Genomic DNA, 25193 nt, shown 5'->3' on the forward strand with positions numbered 1-25193 from the left:
ACATCCCAAACAAATCTGACTGCAGGCATTTTTCTTTTTTTTTTCTTCCCCTAAGATGAAATTAAACTCATGTACATAAACATTAACAGTTGCAGGAATATAACCAATTATTTTACCTTACCTGAGGCCAGATGCACTTCAGAAAGTTTAAGCTTAGAGGGAGGTCTTGTTGGCTGATAAACTTTGCCTTCCTGAGAATGTCCTTTAATAAGCAGTACAGACAGAATGTTGCTTATCATATGAAGGTGTAGTTTTATATATAATTATAGAGTATTTAACTTGGTTGCAGCTTTATCTTCAAAATATTTTCATGTAGATTTACATTTATGGTGAGGAGACTCATGAGACATTCTGTGTAACAGGCAGTTGTTACAACCCTAATAGAACTTTACATAAACTTTGAATACATCTTGCAGTAGCTACATAACGAGATATATTAAATGATCATGAGCTTTAGTTTTTTAAAATCCTTTTGACTATCTAAACTACAGCTTCATGATAGATGGTCATCTAGAAGATATTAAAACTGAACAAGAACATACTCTTAAAATTATTTTTTTAAAAMAAATCAAAAAACCAGAAGTTGTAAACAACACTTAAAAATCCTTAACAATTAACAAATAGTCTACATCCTTAACAATTAGGTATGATATCTCTAGAAGAATCGAAAATAAAGGGAATGCTGTTAGTTATAAAAATAAAAGCATAAGTCTTAAAACTATAACAAAGACAGAATTACCATATATCTGCTTAAGGATGGATTGCTTGTTTGTTTTTATGGCTGAACTGAATTTGTTTATAGATTTTAGATTTTTGCATGAAGAATCTGATTTCAGAGGGCTATGGCTCAGCTGTTTCTTCCAAGCAACCTGAATGAGGAAGGCAGCTGTCTCTTGTCTCCATTTGTCTTCATCTTCTTTGCACTGCCGCTTAGCCCTAAGCAGCTGAAATAACTCCTGTCTTAGCTGGTAACTAGAGAGCAGAAAAGAGAAGAGCACTTGTTTTATGTGACCTGTTTTATCTTCAGTGCTTTCCATGCATCAATTCACATGGTGAATTACATGAATAATTGGGAAAACAGAACTCCCACTGATGTGCTAAGTAAGTCATCTGGATGAGAAGTGTTTGATCAGAAGACAAGGGTTAAATTCTAGATGCATCTGTTAATTTCACACAGTTATTACAGATTTGGCATTACAAATAACAAAAGTTACAGTACTGCAACATCRGCCTATCTGCTGCTTTGTAACATAGAGAAAATCTAGAAGAGACCAAAACTATGTATGTATTTATGATTTACTATATTTATGATGAATGTGAGCAGCTTTAAACCCACTCTCTGAAGAGTCTCCCCTACCTTGGTTTGAGCAGTCTCCCAGTTTTCACTATTTCCCCTTCCATTAAATTGCTCCTTGTCTTCTAGGCTTGCCACTGCTGCTATGGTCTTGCATGTTTTCACAGTCCTGTTCCTAGTGATAACTGTAGACTACATGACTTTCTCACTTCAGTGGCTAATGGCACCAGCAAAAAGGTCGCCTTTTTTTTTCTTGGATCCGATATCAGTGAAAGAACACAGTAAAAGAGCAGCAAAAGCAGCAAACAGAAGAATTTACTGAGCCAGTGTGAATGTTTGAATGGTTACATTTCAGTTTAGGAACAAAGAACAGCCAGCTTGGACCACTGGTTGTCTGGTCTGGTATGTCATCTCTCTAGAAACAGGCAGCCTCTGCTGTTTCAGAGAAAGGCAAAACTTCTTCATGCTTCATAAGTTAACTGTACAAAGTAATGTGTGAAATACTGCTTCTTGACCTCCACAAACAAGCTGGTAATACTTGTCTCTTAGCTACCTGGCATTTTGTGCAACAAGGAACTCCACTATGCAAAATTATTTAGTAACACAGTGGACTTCTGAAGCTAGGAAACATCACTCGAAGTAGGCAGCATAACCTTATGCCTCTTTACTATCTTGCAAGATTGGCATGCTAAGGCCGCAAGTTCTTTTCAATATGGCATGCTTGTACACCTGTGGTCTCTTAACCCTTGGCCATGGCCTTGCCGTGAACTCTAGGCTCATCTATATCTTGATCTGCTTTCTGTAAAGAAATATCAGTGCTTGAAATAGAAGTTTAATAGCTTTTCCAGTTACTGCAAGTCATCACTTTACTCACACTTTTATGAACTACTAACATAATTCTAGGCAACTGGTACACACTTCCACTTGTTTGGTGAAAAATTATTAAATTCCAGATTTATCACTGAATAATGTTATAAGCAGAAGGACCAAATGAAGTACACTGGCAACAAGTCTAATGTAATGCATCTTACTCTTCTTTAGCTACTAAAAAGTAGTCTTACCATCTCCACGTCCTCTGTATAACTGTAGCAGCATAGTTCTTCTTCCGAAAAAGCTCTTTTCTTGTTCTTTCTTTTTCTATTACCTGCATTCGAATCTCTAAAGGGATTTGTTCAATATTTGTACTTTGCCATGTGGCAAAAGAACATAACTGATCATCTGCATTCCTAGACCCAATTACATCTGTTTTTTCCAAGTTCAAACTGTCATCAGAAAGAGAACATGCTGATGGATTTCTTGGCACAGTTCTTGTAGATTCTGCCTCAGTAGACAACAGAAGACAGGTCTTTTTAGCTAATTCATTGCTTCCCACATCGTTAGTTTGTTCTACTGCATGCACACTGTCATTTCTGGTGTTTACAAATACCATTTTGGCACTTCCTGGCCTACTAGAGCCAGCTGGTGAACATCTCTCACCATTTACCTCTTTATTTCTTGATACCTGATGATGCCTTTTGCCTTTTGAAACAGTTTCATGCTGCCTCAAATTTCTTACAATTCCACCAGTACAACTGCCACTGCACAATACAGTAGTTCCTTCACAATGGTCCCCATTACCAGATGAAGACTGACCTTGAACTCTCGATTTTTCTTTAACGCTAGTGATAGTACAAGCAGAAGTATGCTTCCTGTTCCCATGAACCTCAGTGGTGTAGTCATTATGCTTTTCTCCATTCAGCTTTATAGCAGCTGCAACTTGATGTTTCACTTCAATTTTTTTTCCCTCATTTTCTTTGCCATGATGGAAATGGACACAAGTTAACTTGCTTTTGGTGTGTTTTCTCAATAATTCTTTACCTAGAGAAAAAGAAACAAACATTCAGTCACTGATCCAGCAGAACAGAGCTTATTTCTCTATTTTTTTTTCTCAGTTATCTTTGAGGCACACTAGGATTTACTTAAATGTAAAAAAAATGTATGCGTAGGAAGACTCAAAAGAGGGAATAGCATAGACCCAGACATCATCTTTTGCTTACCATTCTACAAAGATTTCTTTCACATACACACTCCTTGTGAACATTTTTTGTTTCTCCTTGTGAACATTTTTTTAATGTATCTATGATGTCTTCACCTACTTTGATACACTGTTTTTCTCCACAGAAACTACCTCACCACATGGCAAAAGGATGCAATCCTATTTAACATGCCTACATGCACCACTGATATAGTGTAACAGACTGTCATTGCATCAAGTTTATTTGCTAAACTTCTGCTCTGTCCACACTGTATCCTAGTGCATAATRAGCTCTTTCTAGAGGAACAGTGTAATCCACTGACCCAGGAAGCCCAGAGCACTTGGTTTCTCAGTATTTTCCTTGATAATCTAAATCAAAATATAAAGTCCTTTACACTTTTCCCTTGCTGCAGATTTTATGTTTCCAGGCCTGGGGGGGTCAGTAAGTCATATATGATAACCTCTTCTAAGCATTCTGATGGTAATAACTTAGAAGCCACCGACCTCCCTGCTCAAGCAGGATCACCGAGATAGGATCGCATCCAGGCAGGTTTTGAATATCCCCTTCTTCTTGAATACTCCTTCTTTCTTTCTTTCTCCTTCTATTTTTTCTGCGTGTTACAAGTTGGTAAGTTGGTCCTTCTCTGTCCTATTTTTCTCTTTTTAGTCCTATTTAGCTTCCTAACAAAGGAGAGCTTGTACATGGTAGCTGGAGATTTTTCRGGTTTGCACTCCAGTGTGGAGTGCAGGGGAGGGATCTTATCAATGTCTTTAAGTATCTGAAGGAAGGGTGTCAAGGGGATTGGGCTGGACTCTCTTCAGTTGTCCCATGTGAAAGGACAAGAGGCAATGGGCACAAACTGAACTACAGGAAGTTCCGTCTGAATGTGAGGAGGAATGTCTTCACTGTGAAAGTGACAAAGCACTGGAACAGGTTGCCCAGAGAGGTTGTGGCATCTCCTTCTCTGCAGATATTCATAGCCCACCTGGCTGCAACCCTGTCTAATATGCTGTAGGTGACCCTGCTTGAGCAGAGAGGTTGGACTAGGTGATCTCCAGAGGTCCTTTCTAACCTCAACCATTCTATGATTCTGTGATATGCAGATAAAGCTTGCTAGTATTTTTAACATCTCTAGCAGAGACTTGGCCAAGATATATGTCTCCTAAAGCAACAACACAGTCAAGTATTCTGTTTAACATGACATTTCCATGTAAAAGGTAAAGAAATCTGGGCAAAATGATTCAGTAAAAACAGCTCTTTGACCCTTTTTTATATATATATATATATCAATTTCCAATTAGTAGAATTTCCAAATGAACTAGTATTAACTTTAATCTGATTCACCTTGAAGGAGTTATTGCAGCTTCCCTTAAGCAAACTATTTATTTGATTTTTATTTCTAATGATATAAAACATATTTTAACATGACTAGTTTTGAAATGTTTGAGCTATGGGTTCCTATAAATTGGCTCATACCAGAACTGGTCAAAACATTATTTAAGTATGTGTGTGTGTGTGTACATATATATATATATGTGTATATATACATATATATACATATACATGTGTACATACTTATATACATATWTATGTATACACACACACAAAACTAACATTGGAGTGGTCAATGCACTGATACAAACTAATGATGCATTTACAGATGGAAAAAGTAAAAGAGCAGAGCAGGGCAAAAAAAGTCTAACAACAGAAGCAGCTTAGACATATACTGGTTTGTAGCACAATTTCTGTAACAGTCTCACCTCTCAAAAAGTACCCTGGAGGGTTCTCAACAACAGCCAACAAAAGACAAACCATAGGAAGACCCTAACATAGAGAATGAAGCTGCCAAAACAGGTCCCTCTATATGCTAGCGATGTTACTCTGCGCAATTTTAACTTCTTCATTGAAAAAGAGGAATTACAATTTCTCAGTTAATGCTCAGGAATCCCAAAGATAGGTCAAACGTTTTTAAGCTCCTCTCCTCCAAACGAAGCTTGTAACAGCATCTGTCCTATTTTTACAGATGTTATATATACTGATATTTTTGACTATTGAAATTGACAGACTAGAAGAATCCATATCTAACTTTAGCCTGTATGGATATCTTAAATAATGAAAGAATAAGAAATGATGGAAAAGAGTAGAATAGATTCTATACACAAAACATCCCCAGACATTCACTAAATAGATCAGTGGGCTAATTAAATGATTACAAACCTTGCTTGATTTTATGACGTTCACTTTGAGGCTCTGCAGACAAGCAACTCTCCTTCGGTATCCCTTTGTTGTGGCAAGCCTTAGATGAACCTCCACTGTTTCCCCCTGATTGGGTTCGAGAAGCATTGCAGGAGAGAGGTCTCTTACTCTGCATATCACTTTGTTTATTAGGTAACTGCATGACATTGCTGGTATTCTCTTGATTTCCAGAATTTAGCTGTACACAAAACATAGTCTGTTCCAAGTTCTGCATTCCTTTCTGCAGCCTGGCTTCCTTTCTCTTACTTTCTTCTTCACGCTTCCTGTAATTGAAGTCAATATATTAATAATAAACTCTTAAAAACAAAATCTTAGGAGCACGTATCTGACGAATATATTAATCTCCAGGAACCTGACAGAGCTACAATAAAAGCTTGAGTATGGCATTTTTATCATGAAAAAGGGCCACGTACTACATTCAAGTGCCTTAGTGTGATCAAAAAAAAATAACAGCTGGCTTGGACCTACAGCTTAATGAAGGTTAAATCTTTATAAGCCAGGTTCCTATTCATTTTGAAGCAGTTTTTAATAAACTGACTTAAAAAACACTTCTGTATTTAAAACAATGAAACTTTTAGCTTTTTTATAAAAATAGGAAAAAAAAGTCTCCCTTTTGACTAATTTTATTGTTTGAACCAAAGGAGAAAAAAGTTCGAATGAAAGGATTCAAAAAGGTATAACTAGACAAGATACAGGATCCTAATAATTACATTTTTAAGCAGCAATGAACAATAATATTAGTAGTACTAAAATGCACTGTATTTAGTTGAAAACAAGTTAGAAAACTTCAGGAAAGACATGTCATTTCTGCTAAAACTTTTTCTCATTGTTACTATGTAATAATACAATCAATCCTAAAACAGCTTTAAAACAGCTACTCTATTGCTGGTATAACGTTATCATTGATAGATTGTCCTTAGGTAATTTTTTTTTTTTAACATAACCTGATTACACATTATACAAATGATAAATACTGAAAGCATGATACATGAATTAAGAAATTGTGTGCATATGTGTTGCCATTACAGTTATGACATTTTGGTCTTCCAAAATGAAAAAAAAAAAAGTCATGCATTTCTTCAAAAAGGAGATATAAGGGAGAATTTTGGATGAGTAGAAAAGGTGCATATGTTGAAGAAAGTTATATAGATTATTTTGAAATAYAATGAGATGTCATTATATTTTAGTTTTTAAATTTCTTTTCCTACAAAGCAGAATAGACCCAACAGGAAGTAGCAATCATTACCTACCTACCTGTGTACTAGGATTGAATTTGTTTTGATAAATTAAGCTTCAGTTACGACACTTTTCCTGTTAGAATGGACAGGTGATAAATGTCATATTGTGTAGCTGCCTGATATTTTAACTTGCTTCCAGTGCTGCGAYGTCATTTGCAGCCTGTTGACACATAAGCTCACAGTACAGCATATGACAGGTTAGTTATGCAGCATGCCATCCTCAGTTCCTGTGAGTTGTATCAGTGCCAGTACATGTCATTTCAGTGTGATCCGCTAGGGAGAAGCCTTAACTTTATCTGTCACTACTATCTTATATCAAGTACGCTCCGCAGAAGCTGATTGAACTTGGTACCTAAAAAGTTGCTAATTGATCCACAAAATACACTCTTGGTGGTCTGAGGTTCAGTATTCCCTCTGGCACAGGAAAAAAAAGTGACTAGTTTCAAATAATATTGGCATTCCACAAAGAGACTATGTCAGGGTGTCTGTCTCMTGTACAGTATAGATCTCACTGCCATTACTTTGCCATTTGATCCATAAATTAGACCTTAGCATTCATGGAACATTTTCTTTTCAATGCAAGGATTAAGCAGCCTACTACTAGCCTTCCACACTCAGGGCATCAGAAAAGAAAGCGTGAAAGACAGCCAATATACAAGGAAGCCAGAGTGGCCTGTACTCTTTAGACTAACTAGTAGATTAACTCAAAACACTAATTTTAGCAACACCCCAATTATAAAGTTACTGAAAATGAGATATAGGACTAAGACATAAAATGTAGTTTAAGGGGATTTTTTTTTTAAAACACACTTTGCTTATGTGATAATTTTGCAGATTGAACCAATGAAATAATTRATGGAAGATCTTTCAAAGCTCCCTCTTCATAGACTGTCATCCTAGGCGTCACAGTGGAGCCTAGTTATTTAATAGACTGTTTAGCTTAGTTCTTTAGCAGAATTATTAATACTTATGAACTTCCCCTTCTGTTTTATTTACTCAGCAAATCAGTTCATTTCACACTGAAGGATATTTACAAAACTCAAAATTTTCAAGTTTTACTGTTGTCTAAGTTGAGAGACCAGGTTTCACAAACAGGTAGAGAAAACAGGTTCCCAACCTAAGGGCTGTGATTCTTTTTTCAGGATGTTCTACTGACTCAACAGAATCCAAAATTGGTTCTTAAGCTAGACAACTAGAGCTAGTGTCTTGACATATATCAGGACACCAAGAGAAATCGTTCTCCTCTGTGAAGGCCATCTTAATTTTAGAACATGTCCATAAGCCTGGATAGTTGTCAGGCTGAGCCTTATTCCAATATCAAACTGTATGATTAGCAATAAAAAAAAATCTTTGTTTTTATGCAATATGATTGAAGTTGAGTGAGTAATTCATTTATATTTGACATTATTAAACTCTAGTGTTAACATCTCATTCATATGCCCAAACATATCCTGCCTCCTTATATGTAGCTCACAGTCAGTCATCTTTGGAAAAAAAATAAAAAATAAAAATAAAAAGCAGAACAAGTAATTATCCAAAAAATTGTCACTGAAAATAGATCTCCAGTTGTGATTCTCTGAAGAGCTGAAACTTTATCTGGACAAACAGAAGTTACATTTCATTTTGTACAAATAGCTGGCCCTGCTATATAATCTAGCATGATGTTTGTTTTTAAAGGCTTAATGCTATTGACTCTTGACAAGTTGAGTTTCTGATCTACTTTAACCTTTTAGCAGATTGCCCTTATCAGAAATGCTAAAAAGTCAGTCATTCTGCATTCCTATGTTGGTATTTCCATACATGCAGAGCTCTGCATATGTCCTTATCTAACTATCTATTTCTTCCTCAATCATTTCTCATATGTATTAACATCATTCTGACTTTTAACTCATTCTTTCTGGATCTTGCTGCCACTTGAAAATTCAATAGTCTAATTTTTAAATGAAAATATTGAATTCAATACAAGTACAAGATTCAGGCTGGATTTATGTGAAGTCCTAATCAATATATCCTTCAAAAGTTCAAAGTTTAATGGTTCAAAGTTGAACTATTAAGAACTGCTCTTTATTTATGTTCTACCACTTTTTCACCCACCTAATCACAGGTTAATTCAACCTTATTTTCTCTACTTTGCTAATGAGAATGAGTGAGTATGAAAACTTTAGACAAATCTTACCACCACCATGGTTTCTCCATGGCACAGAACTTGTTATTCTGTCACAGAAGGAAATTGCACTGGTTTGACATAATTTATTCTTAGCAAATTCATGCTAGCCATTGCTTTTTGCTTTGTTATTCTCCAGATACTCAGAAGTAATTTCTTTCATTACTTGTTCCAATATTATTCTTTCAACTGAAGTTGAGTTGAACGGTCTCTTCCTTTTCTCCTTTGGAAAGGCAGATATTGTTTGCTCTTTTCAATAATTATTCAAGTCACACCTATCCTCTGAAAGTTTTTAAAGGTAATCACTTTCAGCCAGTTTTCTAAATGTGCCAGGATAAATTTTACCAGGCTTAGCTGATCTGAGAACATCTCACCGATCCAATTAGTCTCTAAACAGTTTTGCTCGTGTGAATTCTGTTTATTTGATGCCTTTTGACACACTTAATGAAGACTGAAGAAAGAAAAGATATAGAACACTTCATTCATCTTCGCATCATTTGTGGACCAAGTCTTTCTTTACTATTCCTTTTACAGTGCATATTTTCACAAAGTTTTCTTGTGATATTTCACATCCCTTGCTAGCCGCTCTTGTTCTGCAACTCAGTTTAATTTTTATCTTTGTATGTTAGTATTAGCTTCATTTTTAGTAACTGCACCAAATTCCCATACACCCTTTCCTTTTTCAGGCTGCTGAAAAGCTCATTATTTAGACAAACTTGTTTTCTGCTGTTCTTCCTGTATTTTCTCTGAACTTAAGCCTTATTAGCAGTTTTTTTGAAGGAATTCATAATCTACTACACTCTCTTACTGCTAGAAACACTTTCTGAATTTATTGAAAGCTGTTTTAATGAACTGTTTTGTTTTCTTGCTCTTCCTAAATATCATGCCATATTTAATCTTTGTCATTTTCATCCAAGTTGCCTTTCATTATCAACTAGTTTCCTCCAACTGTTCAGAAGTAAATCCAGAAGACTTAATAAAAAGAGAGAAGTATGGATTTTGGAACTTACTGTGATGATTGTGAGGGAGGTGAAATAGTAATTAAGGAGTTTTGCAGCCCTTTTAGACTTTTAGACCCCCCCAGTATATTGGACCTCATTTTCCTTTGTGTAGGCTTTAAACCTTTAATATAGTCTTCCTAAAGACTGCATGCAGACTGAGAGAGTATTTTTGAAACGTCTCCTTCCCAGATGGCTTCCGTGCCACCATCCTAAAGCAGTGCTTTCCTCCTGCCAGGCTCTCCACCCTACTTAACTTGTTAACAACCAGTTACTTTCAGTCCAGTTGGGGAAGTATCTGTTATACTACCCATTTATGGCTGTTAGAATGGACATCATAAAGTCCAACCTTCTGCTCAATAAAGGGTGATAATCACTTTGCTCTGTCAACTGGCTATAYGCTTGTTAATGCACCCCATGATACTGTTCACCATTATTTGCTGCCAGGACATGCAGCTGGCTCATGTCCAGCCTGCTGTCCACAGGTCCTCCAGGTGCTTTTCTGCAGAGCTGCTCCCTGCTGCTCAGTTCCCAGCCTGCATCCTTTATTCCTAGGTGTGGGACCTTGCATTTGTCCTTACTGAATTTCCTAAGGTTCCTGTTTGCCAGCACTTCCAGCCCGCTAAGTCCCCTCTGGATGGCAGCCCTGCCCTTGAGTCTATCAACTGGTGCCCTCAGTTTGATGTCATCTGCAAACTTTATGAAAATGCACTCTGCTGCCTCCTCCAGGTCACTGATAAAGATGTTCAGCAGGACAGGACTTGGGACAGACCCCTGAAGTAATCTGTTCTTACAGGCATGCAGGCACAATACAACCTATTAGTTACCGGCCTCTGAGCTCCATCATCTAACTCACGTTTTACCCAAGCAGCCAGACTGTGATGTCCTAACTTGGATACAAGAATACATGGGAGACTGTGTCAAAAGCCTTGCTAATGTCAAGTTAAATAGTATCCGCTGATCTTTCTTCTTTCACAAATCCAGTCATTTTATCATCAAAGGTGATTGGATTAGTAATGCAGGATTTACCCTTGGTAAATCCATGCTTTCCATTCCCCAACACATCTTTCCCTTTCACATGCCTAGAAGCATGCTCCAGGATGACTCATTCCATGAGCTTCCCCGATAGGGGCTGAAGTTAGGCCGACCGGCCTGCAGTTCCCCAGAATGTTATTTCGGCCTTTTTTGAAGTTGGGTGCAACATTTGCTCTCCTCCAATCATTGGGGACCTTCCCTGATCTCTGTGACCTTTCCAAGATGACTGAGAGTGGTCTTGCAAGGCCCTCAAGTGGTTCTCTCAGCACCCTTAGATGCAGCCCATCTGGTCCCATAGACTTCTATGGGTCAGGTTCTCTCAAACAATCCCTTACTTAATCCTCTTCCACTCCTGGTAGTTCCCCTCCTCCCTGAATCCTTTCTCTAAGCAAAGAGACCTGGGAAACTTTGCTGATGAAGATCAGATCCAGCTAGGCATCTCCTCTAGTTGTGCCATCAAGAAGTTCTCGCTGACTCCCTCGATAAATCCTCTTGACTACTTGTCCATCTTGCCACATTTTTCCATCCAGTAGGCATCAGGGTGCTTAAAGTCCTCCATTAGAATTAGCATCTGTGATCTTGAGACATTCTTAAATTGTTTAGCAAAGACTATATCCACTTCCTCACCTCCCTGTACATTCTGTAACAAACCCCTACCACACTGTCACCCTTATTAGCCTTGCCTCTTCTCATCCTAACCCACAAGCTCTCAACTGGACTGCCATCCATCCTATAGAAGCGGTCCACATATCTGATCTACTCCTTCACACAAAGGACAATTCCTCCACTGTTTTCACTGCATATCTTTTCTGAGGAGCTTGTTTGTATCTGTCCAGCATTCCATTCCAATTCCAGCATTGCAGACATGTGAGCCATCCCACTATGGGATGTCAATGTCATAATTCTGTTACCACATGCAGAGTTCTAGCTCTTCATTTCCCAGGCTGCCTGCATTTGTGCATACACTTCAGGTGGGCCCACTTCCACCCTCTTTTATTGTTCTCAAGGTCTCTATCAACAACTAGCACGCTTTGCTTTCCAATCCACTTCACCACTTCCTCACTTGACTAAGTCATTATCTCCCTCCCCTGTGATGCCTAGTTTAAAGCTCTCCTTTTCAAGCTGGTCAGCCTGTTAGCAAAAATACTTCTGTGCCACTCTGTCAGGTGGAACCTGTCTCCTCCACAGCAATTTTTGATTCTCATCAGTCTGGATCACCATGCCCTTCACCCTCAGCTCAACAGTTCCAGCTCTCTAAAACTTTCCTCACATGAGGAAAATCTCATATGAGCTCCATGTCTCTCTTGTACTGGGGAGCCCAGAATTAGACACAGTACTCCAGATGTGGCCTCATCAGGGCTGAATGGCAGGGGAGGATCACCTCCCTCGACCTGCTGGCAGTGCTTTTCTAATGCAACCCAGGATACCATTGGCCTTCTCTGCCACAAGGCCACATGGCTGGCTCATGGTCATCTTGTTGTCCAACAGGGCTTCCAGGTCCTTCTCCGTAGAGCTGCTTTTCAGCAGGTCAGCCCCTAGACTCTACTGGTGCATGGCATTATTCCTCCCTAGCTGCAGGACCCTGCACTTTCCTTTATTGAACTTCAGGAAGTTCCTCTCTACCCATCTCTCCACCTCTGTCAAGGTCCCTCTCAATGGCAGCACAGCCTGCTGGTGTTTCAGCCACTTTTCCCAGTTTTGATCATCAGCACACTTGCTGAGGGTGCACCCTCTCCCTTCATCCAGGTCACTGATGAATAAATTGGATGAGATTAGACCCAGTATTGACCCCTGGGGAATGCTGCTAGCTGCAGGCCTCCAACTTGACGTGCCACTGATCACAACTCTCTCAGCTCTTCCATTCAGACAATTTTCAATCCACCTCGGTGTCTGCTCTAGCCCGTATTTCCTCAACTTGTTATATTATGGGAGACAGTGTCAAAAGCCTTGCTAAAGTCAAGGAAGACAACATCCACCGCTTTCCTCTCACGAACTAAGCCGGTCATTCCATCAGAGGAGGATATCAGGTTGGTTAAGCATGATTTCCCCTTTGTGAATCCATGCTGACTACTCCAGATCGCCTTCTTGCTGTTCATGTGCTTGGAGATGGAGTCCAGGATGAGCTGCTCCATCACCTTTCCAGGAATACTACACAATCATGCAGCAATCTTTTCAGATTATGTTTTTCATTMTAGAATCAGGTTTCTTCAGGAGAAACCCAGTGCTAATTCGTTCTTTTTTTCATAATATGAACCTTAAGGATAGAGCTGAAGCAATCAAAGTACTTTGATCAAAATTATTCGGGTCACATGGTGATCATGTAATTTCACTACTTTACTTCCATGACCTCAACTATATAGGGCAGAATCTCAACCAGAACCTTTACTTCTAACAAATACCACTTGAATTGTGTAAGTTCATTATCTATAATCTAATATAATGATTTCATGGTAACTCTCTAATTAAAAGAGCAGAAAATCTAACTGCAATATATGATACTACCAAGACAGAACTTTCAAATAAAATCTCAAAGGTTTAGTTTGCTAGAAAAGCACAACCTCCCTGTAAAACACTTAGTTAAGCCTTGTCAAACTGTGCTCTTCTATCTATCATCTCATTTATCTTCATTTAATTATTAATTTCTTTTAGAACAGATACCACAGACTTGCTAGGCCAATAATTATTTTCATTCTCTCAGAGTTATAAATGTTTTCCAAACCTTTTTTATCATCATTCACAATATCAGCTAAATTTATTGATGGTAATATACTAGTTTCTCAGCCTTTTATATTTTACCTTGTTCTTGTTTTATATTATATAAAGCTTGTTATTTAATTTGGGATTATCTGCAAAATAAGTCCCATTTATGGTATTCTGGAGAAAATTCCGTTATATGCTTGGTATAGTTTCATGAATTTTACTAAGAAGAGCAATAACTGATGATGAGAAATAGATAAAGTTATACACTGACATATACAAATGTATGACAAATGTGTATTTTGTTACAGTAGATTTCAAGTCTTCAAACTTACTTGGCAGCTGCATCTTTTCTCAGCTGTTCATGTTTCATTAAAAGATTCTTCCTCTCTTGAAAAGCTTTTCTAACTTTGTATCCTTTGTAGACAGCCTGAATTTTGAAAGCTGCAATGTCCTGTATTGCAGCTATAGAGAGAGCCCCATGTTCTAACATGAATTGAATCACCTCATGGTGTTCACCAAGCAAGGCATAATCAAGGGGAGTATATCTAAAAAAAAGAACACAACAGTTATCACTGAATGAGCTTCCTAATCATAATGYGCATTTACTTTAGAATGTTCACCCTCATTTCATAATAAGGCAACTTCTAGCATGAAAATTGCTTAAACACTGTTTTCAATAGGCCATTTTTGTCTTTTTTAATATTATTTTTGTCTTACTCATCTAAACATCATAACTATATTTAAGGCATATTTTAATCTCCAAATATGGAGTACAGGGGTCTAGACAGTTTGCAATAATGGATGATAATTCTTCAAAGTCCTATCCATGCAAATAACTTCGTTAAGCAAGCTATCTTTAAATAAGGTGCTCATATAGAAATATCATCTAAATAAAAAGCAAGTAAAAATGTTTTTTGTGTTATTTCCATATGCATTTCACTTCTGAAGACTTACTGTCAAATCTGGCCTCTATGTTAAAAACAAGTTTTATGGGTTAATTCTAAAGTTTAGTTAAAAGTTTACAAATGTTTTTGTTTTACAAGAACACCACAAGAGCAGGACAATTATGTAATTTAGCAAGCAGATAGAAGAAAAAAGCAAAGAGAAGTTGTACGAAGGACAGAATTTAGATGTTGTGACAGAGCATGGCAGAATAATTGAGGACTGTATGACTGAACAAATAGTAATATTAAACTTGCATTAAGAGAGAATATTAAAAAAAATAGACACTTTTCAAATTGACACAGGCAATAGAAATTCGCAGTGTTAAAGCTGCTTAAGCACTTATGAAAAAAAAAAAACAAACCCTAAATTCTCACAATTAGTAAACAGCAATAAAATATACACACCTCTGTCATCAACATGGAAACATTATGGAAAAATATTTAGTGACTGAAAATTATCAGTCACAAACCAAAATCAAGACCATATAGTACATAACATCAAACAGCAGATATCTATACATGTTATGTGAAAAGTAGGCCTCTTCTTGACAGTAACTAGCTAGGATGCAATGCTGGTAAGCAAAGAAAAACAGTCAGAAAGAGCACGATTGGACTTGCTATGCAGTGATGGTTTGATGGGAGAGCTAAGAGTATCTGAACTGAAGTGTCAGTAGGAATAAAGACAAAGACATAACATGAAAATTTGTACGTCAAGATGTGTTGCTGGTAACATTTAAGAAAATACAGCTTTCAGATAACCCAGGAACAGGTACTTCAGAACAGAACTCATTTGAGAAAAATACATTTTTAAAGCATACCTACAGTTTTGAATTTTTCAATTAATAGATACAAAAGATACTGAAGTAAACTGTATGCAGCTAGCATACACATACCAAGGCAGTGTGTTATACAGGGGATTTGAGTCATGCAGACCTCTATTCTTATGCATGGAACCACTAACAAAAAGTCACTCAATCTGAAGAGCGGTTTGTAAGATAAGTGGTCAGTTTAAAATCCTAGATGCTGACTCAGCTCCATCTTTCCACAAATCTGTTTGGCTTTAATCTGTGTGTTTGAATTTTGAACTAATACCTCATATAGCACGCTAAGAACATGGAGAAGAGAAGCCAATTTCTACATGGATACTGGAAAATTGTTCTTATCTGGTGAAACTATTATTGAATTACACAAGCAGTTTCATGATTATGGCTGAACCATATCCATGAGGTTATTTTTACTGTCTCTTACAACACTTGACATTCTTCCCCGCTTTCCAAACTTCTGATCTTTTAACAAGAAAAAAAGGTGGCAATAATACATATTTTAGGACAATTATATTTAAAAAATGATTCACCTAGAAATACTGGGGATCTGTTTTGTTCTCGGCAAGGACTAACGCTTAAGGACTTATTTTATTAGAATACTGCTAGTTATACTTATACCAGTATACTGGAGTAATCTAGGTTTATACACCAGAACTTAACTTAGCCAGAAGGGGGAAAACGACTATAGTAATACCTCCACAAAGGTCTTTCCATGACATTTCAGCATCATTAGTACATTTCTGCAAAATAAGGAAAATAACAGCCTCCTTCRTAGCAAAATAGCTGCTTTCAATCTTACTTACTAAAAGGAATTTAATTACCATTGGTTATTTAATTTTCTGTTGAAAATTACTACAGATTTTCAGCCACTTAACTAGGAACTACTTGATGCTTTCACTTGTGTTTCTCAAAAAAAAATAGAATAAGTAGAAGAGGAAGAGAGATCTGAATGATTAGAGCAGAGAATGAAAGAAAAATGATACGGAAAAAGCATGCAATTAAAAAAGTGGGGTAAGTGTATGTCCCAAATTTAGCACTAAAATATTGAGGTTCAAAGTATTTTAATTATTTAAAATGTTGAAATATTCATAAGACATACTGATCATAAGTTTATTTATGATTATGGGGAGGCCATCTACACTAAAAAGACATCAAGAATTTATGCTAATATGAATTATCTTCATGATCAGATGACTAATTAAACTATTACTCAAATCACTTTTAAAAAACTACTATTTATATATCAACAAAAAATCACGCAAATAAAAAGCATTAAAAAATTGAAAAAAGAGATGCAGATACACTATTTCCTCGTGACTGTTGGATTTTCTTAAAAATCTAGGCCTTTAGAATACAGTTAACCGCTTGCTATTTGTAATCACTATTTTGAAACATAAGTTCCTATTTCTCCCAACTTTGTTCACCTCACTGTATCCCTAACAAATAGAACAGAAGAATTCCAGTCTATTTCAGGAGCAGAAATGCCATTTTATCCTTTCATCATATGTATCCATTGTCAGCTTCATATAAACGAAAAATATCTTTAATATTTTAAGTGGGACTATAATATGTAAGTATCCCTGTGTATGTATCTGTAAAAAGTAGTAAGTTTAAGAAATCTCTACAAGTTCAAAGTTCAAAAGTATAAACAGCTGAAGTTCAAACCTGTGATATCTTGCCTAAAGAAGAGAGTTTTTCAATTTAGAAAAACTGCCTACACTGAAGCCCAAGATTACAGCACTCTTTTTAGATAAGAGGAAGATCATGATGCTCTGGAAATATCTGAACACCTAACATTTAAACCAGTGGCTAGCATGTTTGTTAAACTAGAAAAATCATTCAGATGAACAATACCTCTCCTCACTGTTCTCCATATGATTAGGGAAAGCATCAAAACCAAGCAGCAACTTTATAGCATCAAGGTAGCCATTGTTACACAACCAATGTAAAGCAGTTCTTCCCTATAAACAATAGAACAGACCAAAAATGAGTATCAGCCCCCGCAGCAACTTTATAGCATCAAGGTAGCCATTGTTACACAACCAATGTAAAGCAGTTCTTCCCTATAAACAATAAAACAGACCAAAAATGAGTATCAGCCCCCAACTCTATCATGCCAAAACAAAAGCTGCCATCATACTGTAATTCAATGCTTTTCTGGACATGAGGAACTGTTCTAAATAAACTTCCTCGTTAAAATGAAAGAATACAGGATTTAAAAATGTAAAAATGAAGTCAGTTTTCTTGTTTGCTTTTTTTAAACTAAACCATAACACTAGTGCTGTTTCATCTAAAGTAACAGAAAAATAGTATTTGGAAAAGCTCTGAAGTTGCTTTCTTCACTGCTAGGCTATCCTGATCTGAAGCAGCTACCATTAACTTTTGTACTTCAGACTGCTTTCTAGGCTTATTCAAGACACTGTGATGACTATATGAGAATAATTATAGAATCAAAATCAATTTGAGTTTGGGGAAAGCTCATCCGCTCAGGTAAACACAGCAGGACTTCAGCTGTGCTTTCAAAATTKGCTTGATTTCAGAAGTCTAGTTTCTCTTATATGTAGTGAAAGCCCAACTCTCAAACTGCTTTCCATATAAAGCCAGCTCATATATGACCACTCTTGGGTCTGGGATCACTGAGAATCACAGTACAAATACCTAAAGATCGGCTAATATCAACAAATATACCTATTTTATCTCACTTACAGCTTTGGCTCCCATATCTGCACCATATTTTTCCAAACTCCAAATTTAGGAAATGCTGGGTACCAGACCAAAGCAGGAAGTCAGTTTGAGTCCAGTGCTAACAAGCCATCTCCTGAACCCKGAGTGCTTAAGAACATGCTGTATTGTCTCCATGTGAAGCTGGAGGCCTGGAGCTAGCATGCTCAACTGGACTCAAGTTGATGCCATAGAATCCTGTAGTAGGTTTGGAAAAGGTTCCCAACATGCTGTATAGAACCCATAATAAAAAACACTTTTCCGTTATGTTGGATTATCTCAGCCACACAACAAATAGCAAGAGAAAAGTTTAACAAATTGAGTGAAATTCTTTCGATTGATGAACATCTACTGACTTCAGGGGAAATAGGTCAAATAACAAAGAGACTTGGTTGTATGTCACACCACTATTTTGACTTCTAATTTCACTTATTGTTTGAGAAATGCAGCAAAAGAGCCTATAAACATACTAGTGTTCTTTTTTTCACCTGCAAAGGCTGTACCAGGTAAGTAATAGGGGTAGTTCTTTCAAACTTTGCAATATCTTATTTGCTCTAAATAACTAATACAAACTAAAGAAACATATGACAGATTCTACATTCTCATGTCATTTGTTATTAAGGAACAATGTTAAGGATGTTAAGAAATATGACGCTTAAAACAACTGCTTGTACAATCACAATTTGATATGGAAAAATCAGAGGTGATATGGAAAAACGTGCATCTTCAATTTATGTTGCATATTAAAATACTACTTTTTATTGAAGATTTTAGAAGTGAAGCCAAGGGGGAAATTACGTCCAGATGCATTCCATTTCACAATAAACTGCAGCAATGATGCCATAAATCCCAGAAAGAAGTATGAGCTTTAAGAAAAGGAAAATATTTTGATTTACAGTTATACCGAAGTTATTTCATTAAACAGCACAGTGAAAGACAACATACCTCTTTATCTTGAATATTCGGATCTGCATTGTTTTCCAATAACACTACCATGCAGTTAATGTAACCTCCATATGCAGCACACTGTAGAGGTGTTCTACCTGAATAATCCTGCACATTAGGATTAATTTTATTTTCTATCAAGATTTGGCACACATCAGCATTTCCTCCCAGGGCTGCCCAGTGAAGGGGCGAATGGCCATCTTGGTCAACTAAATCTACTCTTGCTCCTCCTGCAACAATAAATTTTTGAACAAAAAAAATACCGTTGAACGAAAAAGAAATAAAATAATAAGTTTATGTTCAACTGGAACTTATTTGGTAAACTGGCAATCCAGAGTAACTTCAACTTCGGCATCTAAATCCAATTTTCAAAATAAATTGGGAATGAAGTAGTTTCAGTGAGGGTCAGGTATCTAACTTCTTTACATGCTAAGTATCCTCTCAGGTGCTTTAGAAGCTCCAGGTTGCTCAAATGCTCTTGAAAATCTAGCCTTTGTTTGTTTCACACCTAGTAACGTTTTAATAAAACTTAAATTTCTAAATGGCAAAAACCACTTTTGAAAATTGGACTTGAGACATGATTTCTTCTTAAATCTCTAAACCAGAGCAAAATAAAATATTCATAACTTAAAAATGACTTCTGAAAATGTTTTTCTTTTCTATTTCAAGCATGCTAGTACTCTTTCATCCAATTAACTAATTCTCTGTATGTTCCTGTAAGATGTAAAAACTCAGTATAAAAATAAAACTCTGATTCTGGTAACWAAGCTTTTTGCATCCACAAAAACTAAATGGTGTGGGGGAGAAAGAGGTGCATTACAAGAGATTAAAATAATCCCAGTAGAACACCACGGGAAGCAAGCTTTTCAGTAAGAAAGCTGTCTAACTTGCAATGCGTCAGCCTGAATACCTGAATACTTCAATTGATTATGAACAGGTGAATCTCTTAGGCAGAAGGGAGACTGTTTCCAATCTACTTGGAAATGTTATGTGGAATTAACATGACATAATTTTGCGTGTAAGATATCACTGTTCTTTCACCATATTTCTTACAGATGAACAGAGTTTTTACAATTAGTTCGATCTGTTTACATTGCTAAATCTTAGTTCTGTTTACAAATAAAATACTACTTCTAAAAAAAAAGGAAAATATTAATGATTTAACATTTCTGATAGCTACCTTAATTAGAAACAGATTATTCATTTAAGTAGTCAAAAAGTCTCCAAAGAAGCCTAAAAATGCTATCTTACAAAAGAGAAGACAGCTTAATTTGGTCTTACTAAGAAAAAAAAGGAAGAAAAAAGGAAGGAAAAAAGAGAAAAAATGAAAATGATTTCTGGGGGAAGAAATGGTTTGAGAGACTAGAATGTACTTGAAAAGGCTTGAGCAAAAAAGAGCTGTGGATTATCCAATCATGACTGTTTTGAAAATTTGTATCTAACTCTTCTGGCTATTTTGCACAATGGTCTGAAAATCATTTATATCACTAGTACTGTTCAACAAAGGGTACTTCTAGACAATACCTTCTTTAAAGGACGAATTTCCTACCCCCATCTTGCTCAGCAACACTGTTTATTTCACAGTCTCACATAAAGGAACATCAGAATTCTGAACAGGTCAGTAAATTGGCAATGGCTGACCTTTAATGAGTGTTTGTATTACTTCTTTGTGTCCCATCTCACAGGCTCGGAAAAGCGGAGTGTGTTTCATGACATCCAAAGCATCTACCTGTGCATTGTGTTCCAACAGCAATTTCACTGTGCTGACATGGCCAGACAGTGCAGCAGCATGTAATGCTAAAGAAATAAAGTAGCAGGAAAAAGAAATCATTGAGGAATGACACATATCATGAACTTTAGAGGTTGACAATTAGAATAGTCAAAATAAAAATTAATTTCAAACTTCAAAAATGCTTTTCAGCCATGAGGAATTGAAGAATTGTTACAAGTGATAGGCAATCACAACACTTACTTACAAGCAAAGGGGCAATTCAGAGATATTAGAGCAACTGAAACATGTTTTAAATTGTACCTAAAGGGACTTGAACCTTAACAACAGCAAGATTAGTTTCTATTGAGGGTTTTTGGAAGGATATAAGCCTCTACTTAAGAGAACATAATATGATCTACTTCTGCCTCTGTTCTGTACCATTTATTGTATTACTCCAATGGAAATGAAACAGCCCACTGCCAGTGAAGGAAAGTCTTTATTATTTCTTCAAAGATTTCCTAAAAAATAACATTCTGTTTTTCAAATAAGTAAAGCTGTCTCAATTAAAACTAACTCCACATGACTACTCAGCTGTTTCCCCCCTTTTTTTCAGAATTATTTGGAAAAAATTTTACACAGAATTGTGTAGATAGGCCATCACATATTATATAGTATCTGCAAATCCCTGTTTTCTTCAAGAAAGAGGAGAGGATGCACAAAGCAGATACTCCATTTCCTCTCATCTCCACAATTTAAGAAGTTCATTCATATGAAAACCATGTAAATGCGTTCTACAGATTCCTTTCTTCCACATTTTTCTCTGTCTTTCTCATCCTTCAATCTATGCAGACTCTACTAAGTCTAAATAAACAAATAATACAGAGACACTTTAGTAGATAAGACCTCAAAGTGTCCTATAACCGAAGTTACTACCAGTTACAACTGCATCCTGCTAGCCTTGTCAACTACAGTTGAGTAAAAGATTGAAATGCTAGTACAACCAGTTCAGGGTTGTACTGGAAGGCAAATCATATATGGCATTGAGATTTCAAACAAATGGAAAGCACTTATTTTCTAGATTTCACTTAAAAATTCAGTTCAAGGTGCTTTGGATTGTTTGCTCTAATCAGCAATTAATCAGATTATCCACATCGTCAGACGCACACTGCCTTACATCCAAACTATTTCATAGATGACAAATAATCTAGAATAAATAAACAAAAATATACCATTTTATAAATATACATTTAGTATAGTAAAATTCATGTTTCCCCTAAAAATTTCACATATACCCATCCCTGGTGAGAATTCTATCATCTGCTCAAATAAGCAAAATGTGGGACTTTAAACAGTACTTACATGTCTTTGTTTGCTTAATGTTAAAAAAGGCAAGATCAGGTTCCAACAGCGGCATTATACAGAAATGCCAACACTAAAAGGAACTGCTTCCTGAACCCTGTCCAGAAAATTAAAACAGMCTGGTTTCTTGCTTGTGCCTGCCACTGGTAACACTGAAGCTGCTCCATCCTGCTGACAAAACAGTAATCCAGTGTAACCTGTTACTCAGTCCCTACTAAAAGGTACAGTTTGTTCATATAGTCAGTGGATCAAATCCAGCTGAATTGTGTTGTCTTAAAACATTGATTCTCAAACTTAGTGATAATAATTTTGTGACACAGAAAGAAGAGGAACTTACTGCAAGAAAAGGGGTTAGAGCCAGAGACAGTATGGAAATTCCTGCCTTAATAATTGAAATCATGCATATAAGATGATACTAATATTTATCTGCTGCAGCTATCACGGGAAAAAAAGAAAAAGAAAGTGTAGGAGCATTCATCACACTCATGAAAAATATCTGTAAGCAGCAATATCTGCACTAGTGATGTGGACGGGTGACTGTAAGTAGCAATTTGACAGGAATTAGATTCCTGCTGCTTTGTACGTTTGGATGGGCATGGTTTTCATGCTCTGACCTCACAGTAAGCCTTAGTTCCGTTTTTTGTACTGCATTTATTATGAAACTAAAGGCAGTAAACCACTCAATCGGATGACACATTGGGTGTGTATAACAATACAATAGAAAAARAACTGCTGTGTCAGTTTGGCCTGCTTCTTCCCTTCCATCGCTCATTCTGATGCAGGCATCTTGTTTTGCACTTTGTGCTTTCTTTTTTTTTCCTTTTTTTTTTTCTTTTTTTTTTTTTTCCCTTTCTTTTCTTTTTTTTTTTTTTTTTTTTTTTTTTTTTTTTTTGTAAGTCAAGTTTTCTGTGATGGAGTCACAGTGACTGAAGAGATTCTTCGGCCAGCTGGGCATAATGGAACCTTTGTTTGCCTGACAGGCAGAGTCCTCACCATTGTGCATAGTGACGGCAGGGCTATAAAGCTGCCCCTGTAATGCTCCTGCAGCGCTGATCTGTGAGAACAGTCACATTCCTTTCCCTTCATGTAATTTTCCTACACAATAAGGAGAGCCTTGATGTTCTATCAAAGCTCTGAGCTGAAGGCAGAGCTTGCTCTTTTTATGTAAATCTAAAAAGCTATGTTAATGCAACATTATAACTAAGCTTAACTGAGCCCATGCACAAAAGTCAAAACCCCACAAACTTAGTCTCCGCAGCAACTGCATCCCAGGTCCAGTGGCATGTACATAATCTTCTATTACTCCACAGTTTCCCATTAAAATACACCACTACTTTTCCCTCACCAAAACTCAGGAATGATTAAGAACCTGTAGAAAAAAAAGTCAGGTTTGAAATCAAAAAGTGATTTATTGGTGGACTTCCTTTTAACTTGACAGCTCACTGTGATAAATGCTTACATTATAAATGCCTATGCTATAGTATATGCCTGCAAAATGGTAAAATCCAGATTGTTTGACAGCAAGCAAAGAACGGCATAGTTGTGAACTTCAATACTGTTAGTATGCTCTACTCAATGACAGCTTCATGTAAATGGAAAATCAATTAACTTCCTTGGATTAAAAGCCCTACAAGAAAATCAAGACTAAAAAGTATTACACATGACTTCTTTGAAAGGTTTAAGACTAAGGGTGATAAAACAAAACACCTGAATTATTTAAGCATGAAATCTATACCTGAGTAATTTCAAAAACATAACACAAGTATGGAAGAAAACCTTTCTTAAAGAAGCTTTAACAAGCACAGTGACAACATAACACTACTTCACCTTAAAGTCTGAAACAGATACTGCATGGTATTTGAAAGGGAACTGTCAGAAGGGAGCAAATGCAGGTGAGTGATAAAAGATGAAATGAGATGAAAATCCTCGAATCATAGAATTGGTAAGGTTGGAAGGGACCTCTGGAGATCATCCAGTCCAACCCGCAAACAAGTAGCCTGTACAGGGACTGAACCCACAACCTTGGCATTATTAGCACCCTGCTCTAACCAACAGAGCTAAACCTAACTCCAATGGTATAGTATATATTTCTAAAGCCAATCAGGTATGAAGACTGCTATTTTATTTGTGACATAATTTTTTAACTCAAAAATTACAAACTATCTCAACTTGAAAAGTTTCATTTTTGGTATGTTAACTTGTAAGTAAAAAAAAATATAATTTTAAACAGAACTTCATAGTAACTGTATTTGACTTTTTAAGTGAAGACTCTCATAGATGCAAATGAAGTAGTAATTTGAAGTTGTAAATAATATTCATACTTGCTATCTTTCAAATGCTGAACCATGCAGCCCTAACATTGTACTCACCATTTCTATGTAATTCTAATAATAGAAGCTGCAACTGTGACTTGGAAAAAAAAAGAAAAAGCTGTGTGCAATACCATCTATATTACTTACAGAGTCTGGTTTCTGGCAAAAACTATCCATCATGTGGATTTCATCTCAGAGGAAACTAATTCATTGGCTCCCAAAGAGAGCTAGAGAGTAAACTAACACGCATACTGGATGATCAAGAGACAGGACTCAGAAGCAAATGAAATAATGATATTTAAAACCATACACACTCCTCTAATTTTCTGTCCTCCCTGCGCTCCATGCCAAAAGAGGTACACCTCTGGGCTGTGCCTGCTCAAATACGAGTCCTCCACAGGTCATAGTCCCTTTGGTGGTGAATCTGTTCTAGCRTGGATCCTCCACAGGCAACAGGCCCTTCAGTGGTGTACTTGCTCCAGTGTCAGTTCTCCTCCAGCTGCAGTCCCTTCAGGGGAGTACTTGCTCCAGTGTGGCTTAGCCATGGGCCACAGTCCCTTTGAGAGGGGTCCTATCTCTGGTGTGGCCTACCCACAGGCAACCTTCTCAGAAGTGTATCTCCTCTGGCATGGAGCGCCTCCTTCCAAGAGTGCATCTCCAGCCATCTCCCCAACAAC

At 36.8% G+C, this 25193-nt stretch overlaps 1 protein-coding gene across 1 annotated transcript in view; it reads right to left on the bottom strand.

The window, feature by feature from the left end:
• The window catches only part of INVS (inversin), a 101425-nt gene that overhangs the window by 3674 nt on the left and 72558 nt on the right, over nt 1-25193 (bottom strand). The window contains exons 8-15 of the mRNA XM_085306805.1: nt 20776-20931; nt 19135-19364; nt 17323-17429; nt 14033-14245; nt 5527-5828; nt 2356-3151; nt 740-972; nt 122-202 (exon numbers count right to left, since the gene is read on the bottom strand). Of these exons, the coding sequence (XP_085162931.1) occupies nt 122-202; nt 740-972; nt 2356-3151; nt 5527-5828; nt 14033-14245; nt 17323-17429; nt 19135-19364; nt 20776-20931 (2118 nt within the window). The remainder of the gene's footprint in view (nt 1-121; nt 203-739; nt 973-2355; nt 3152-5526; nt 5829-14032; nt 14246-17322; nt 17430-19134; nt 19365-20775; nt 20932-25193) is intronic.

This window comes from Rhea americana, unplaced genomic scaffold (assembly GCF_003343005.1).
Source record: "Rhea americana isolate MKP2758 unplaced genomic scaffold, rheAme1 scaffold_248, whole genome shotgun sequence".
Taxonomy (NCBI): domain Eukaryota; kingdom Metazoa; phylum Chordata; class Aves; order Rheiformes; family Rheidae; genus Rhea; species Rhea americana.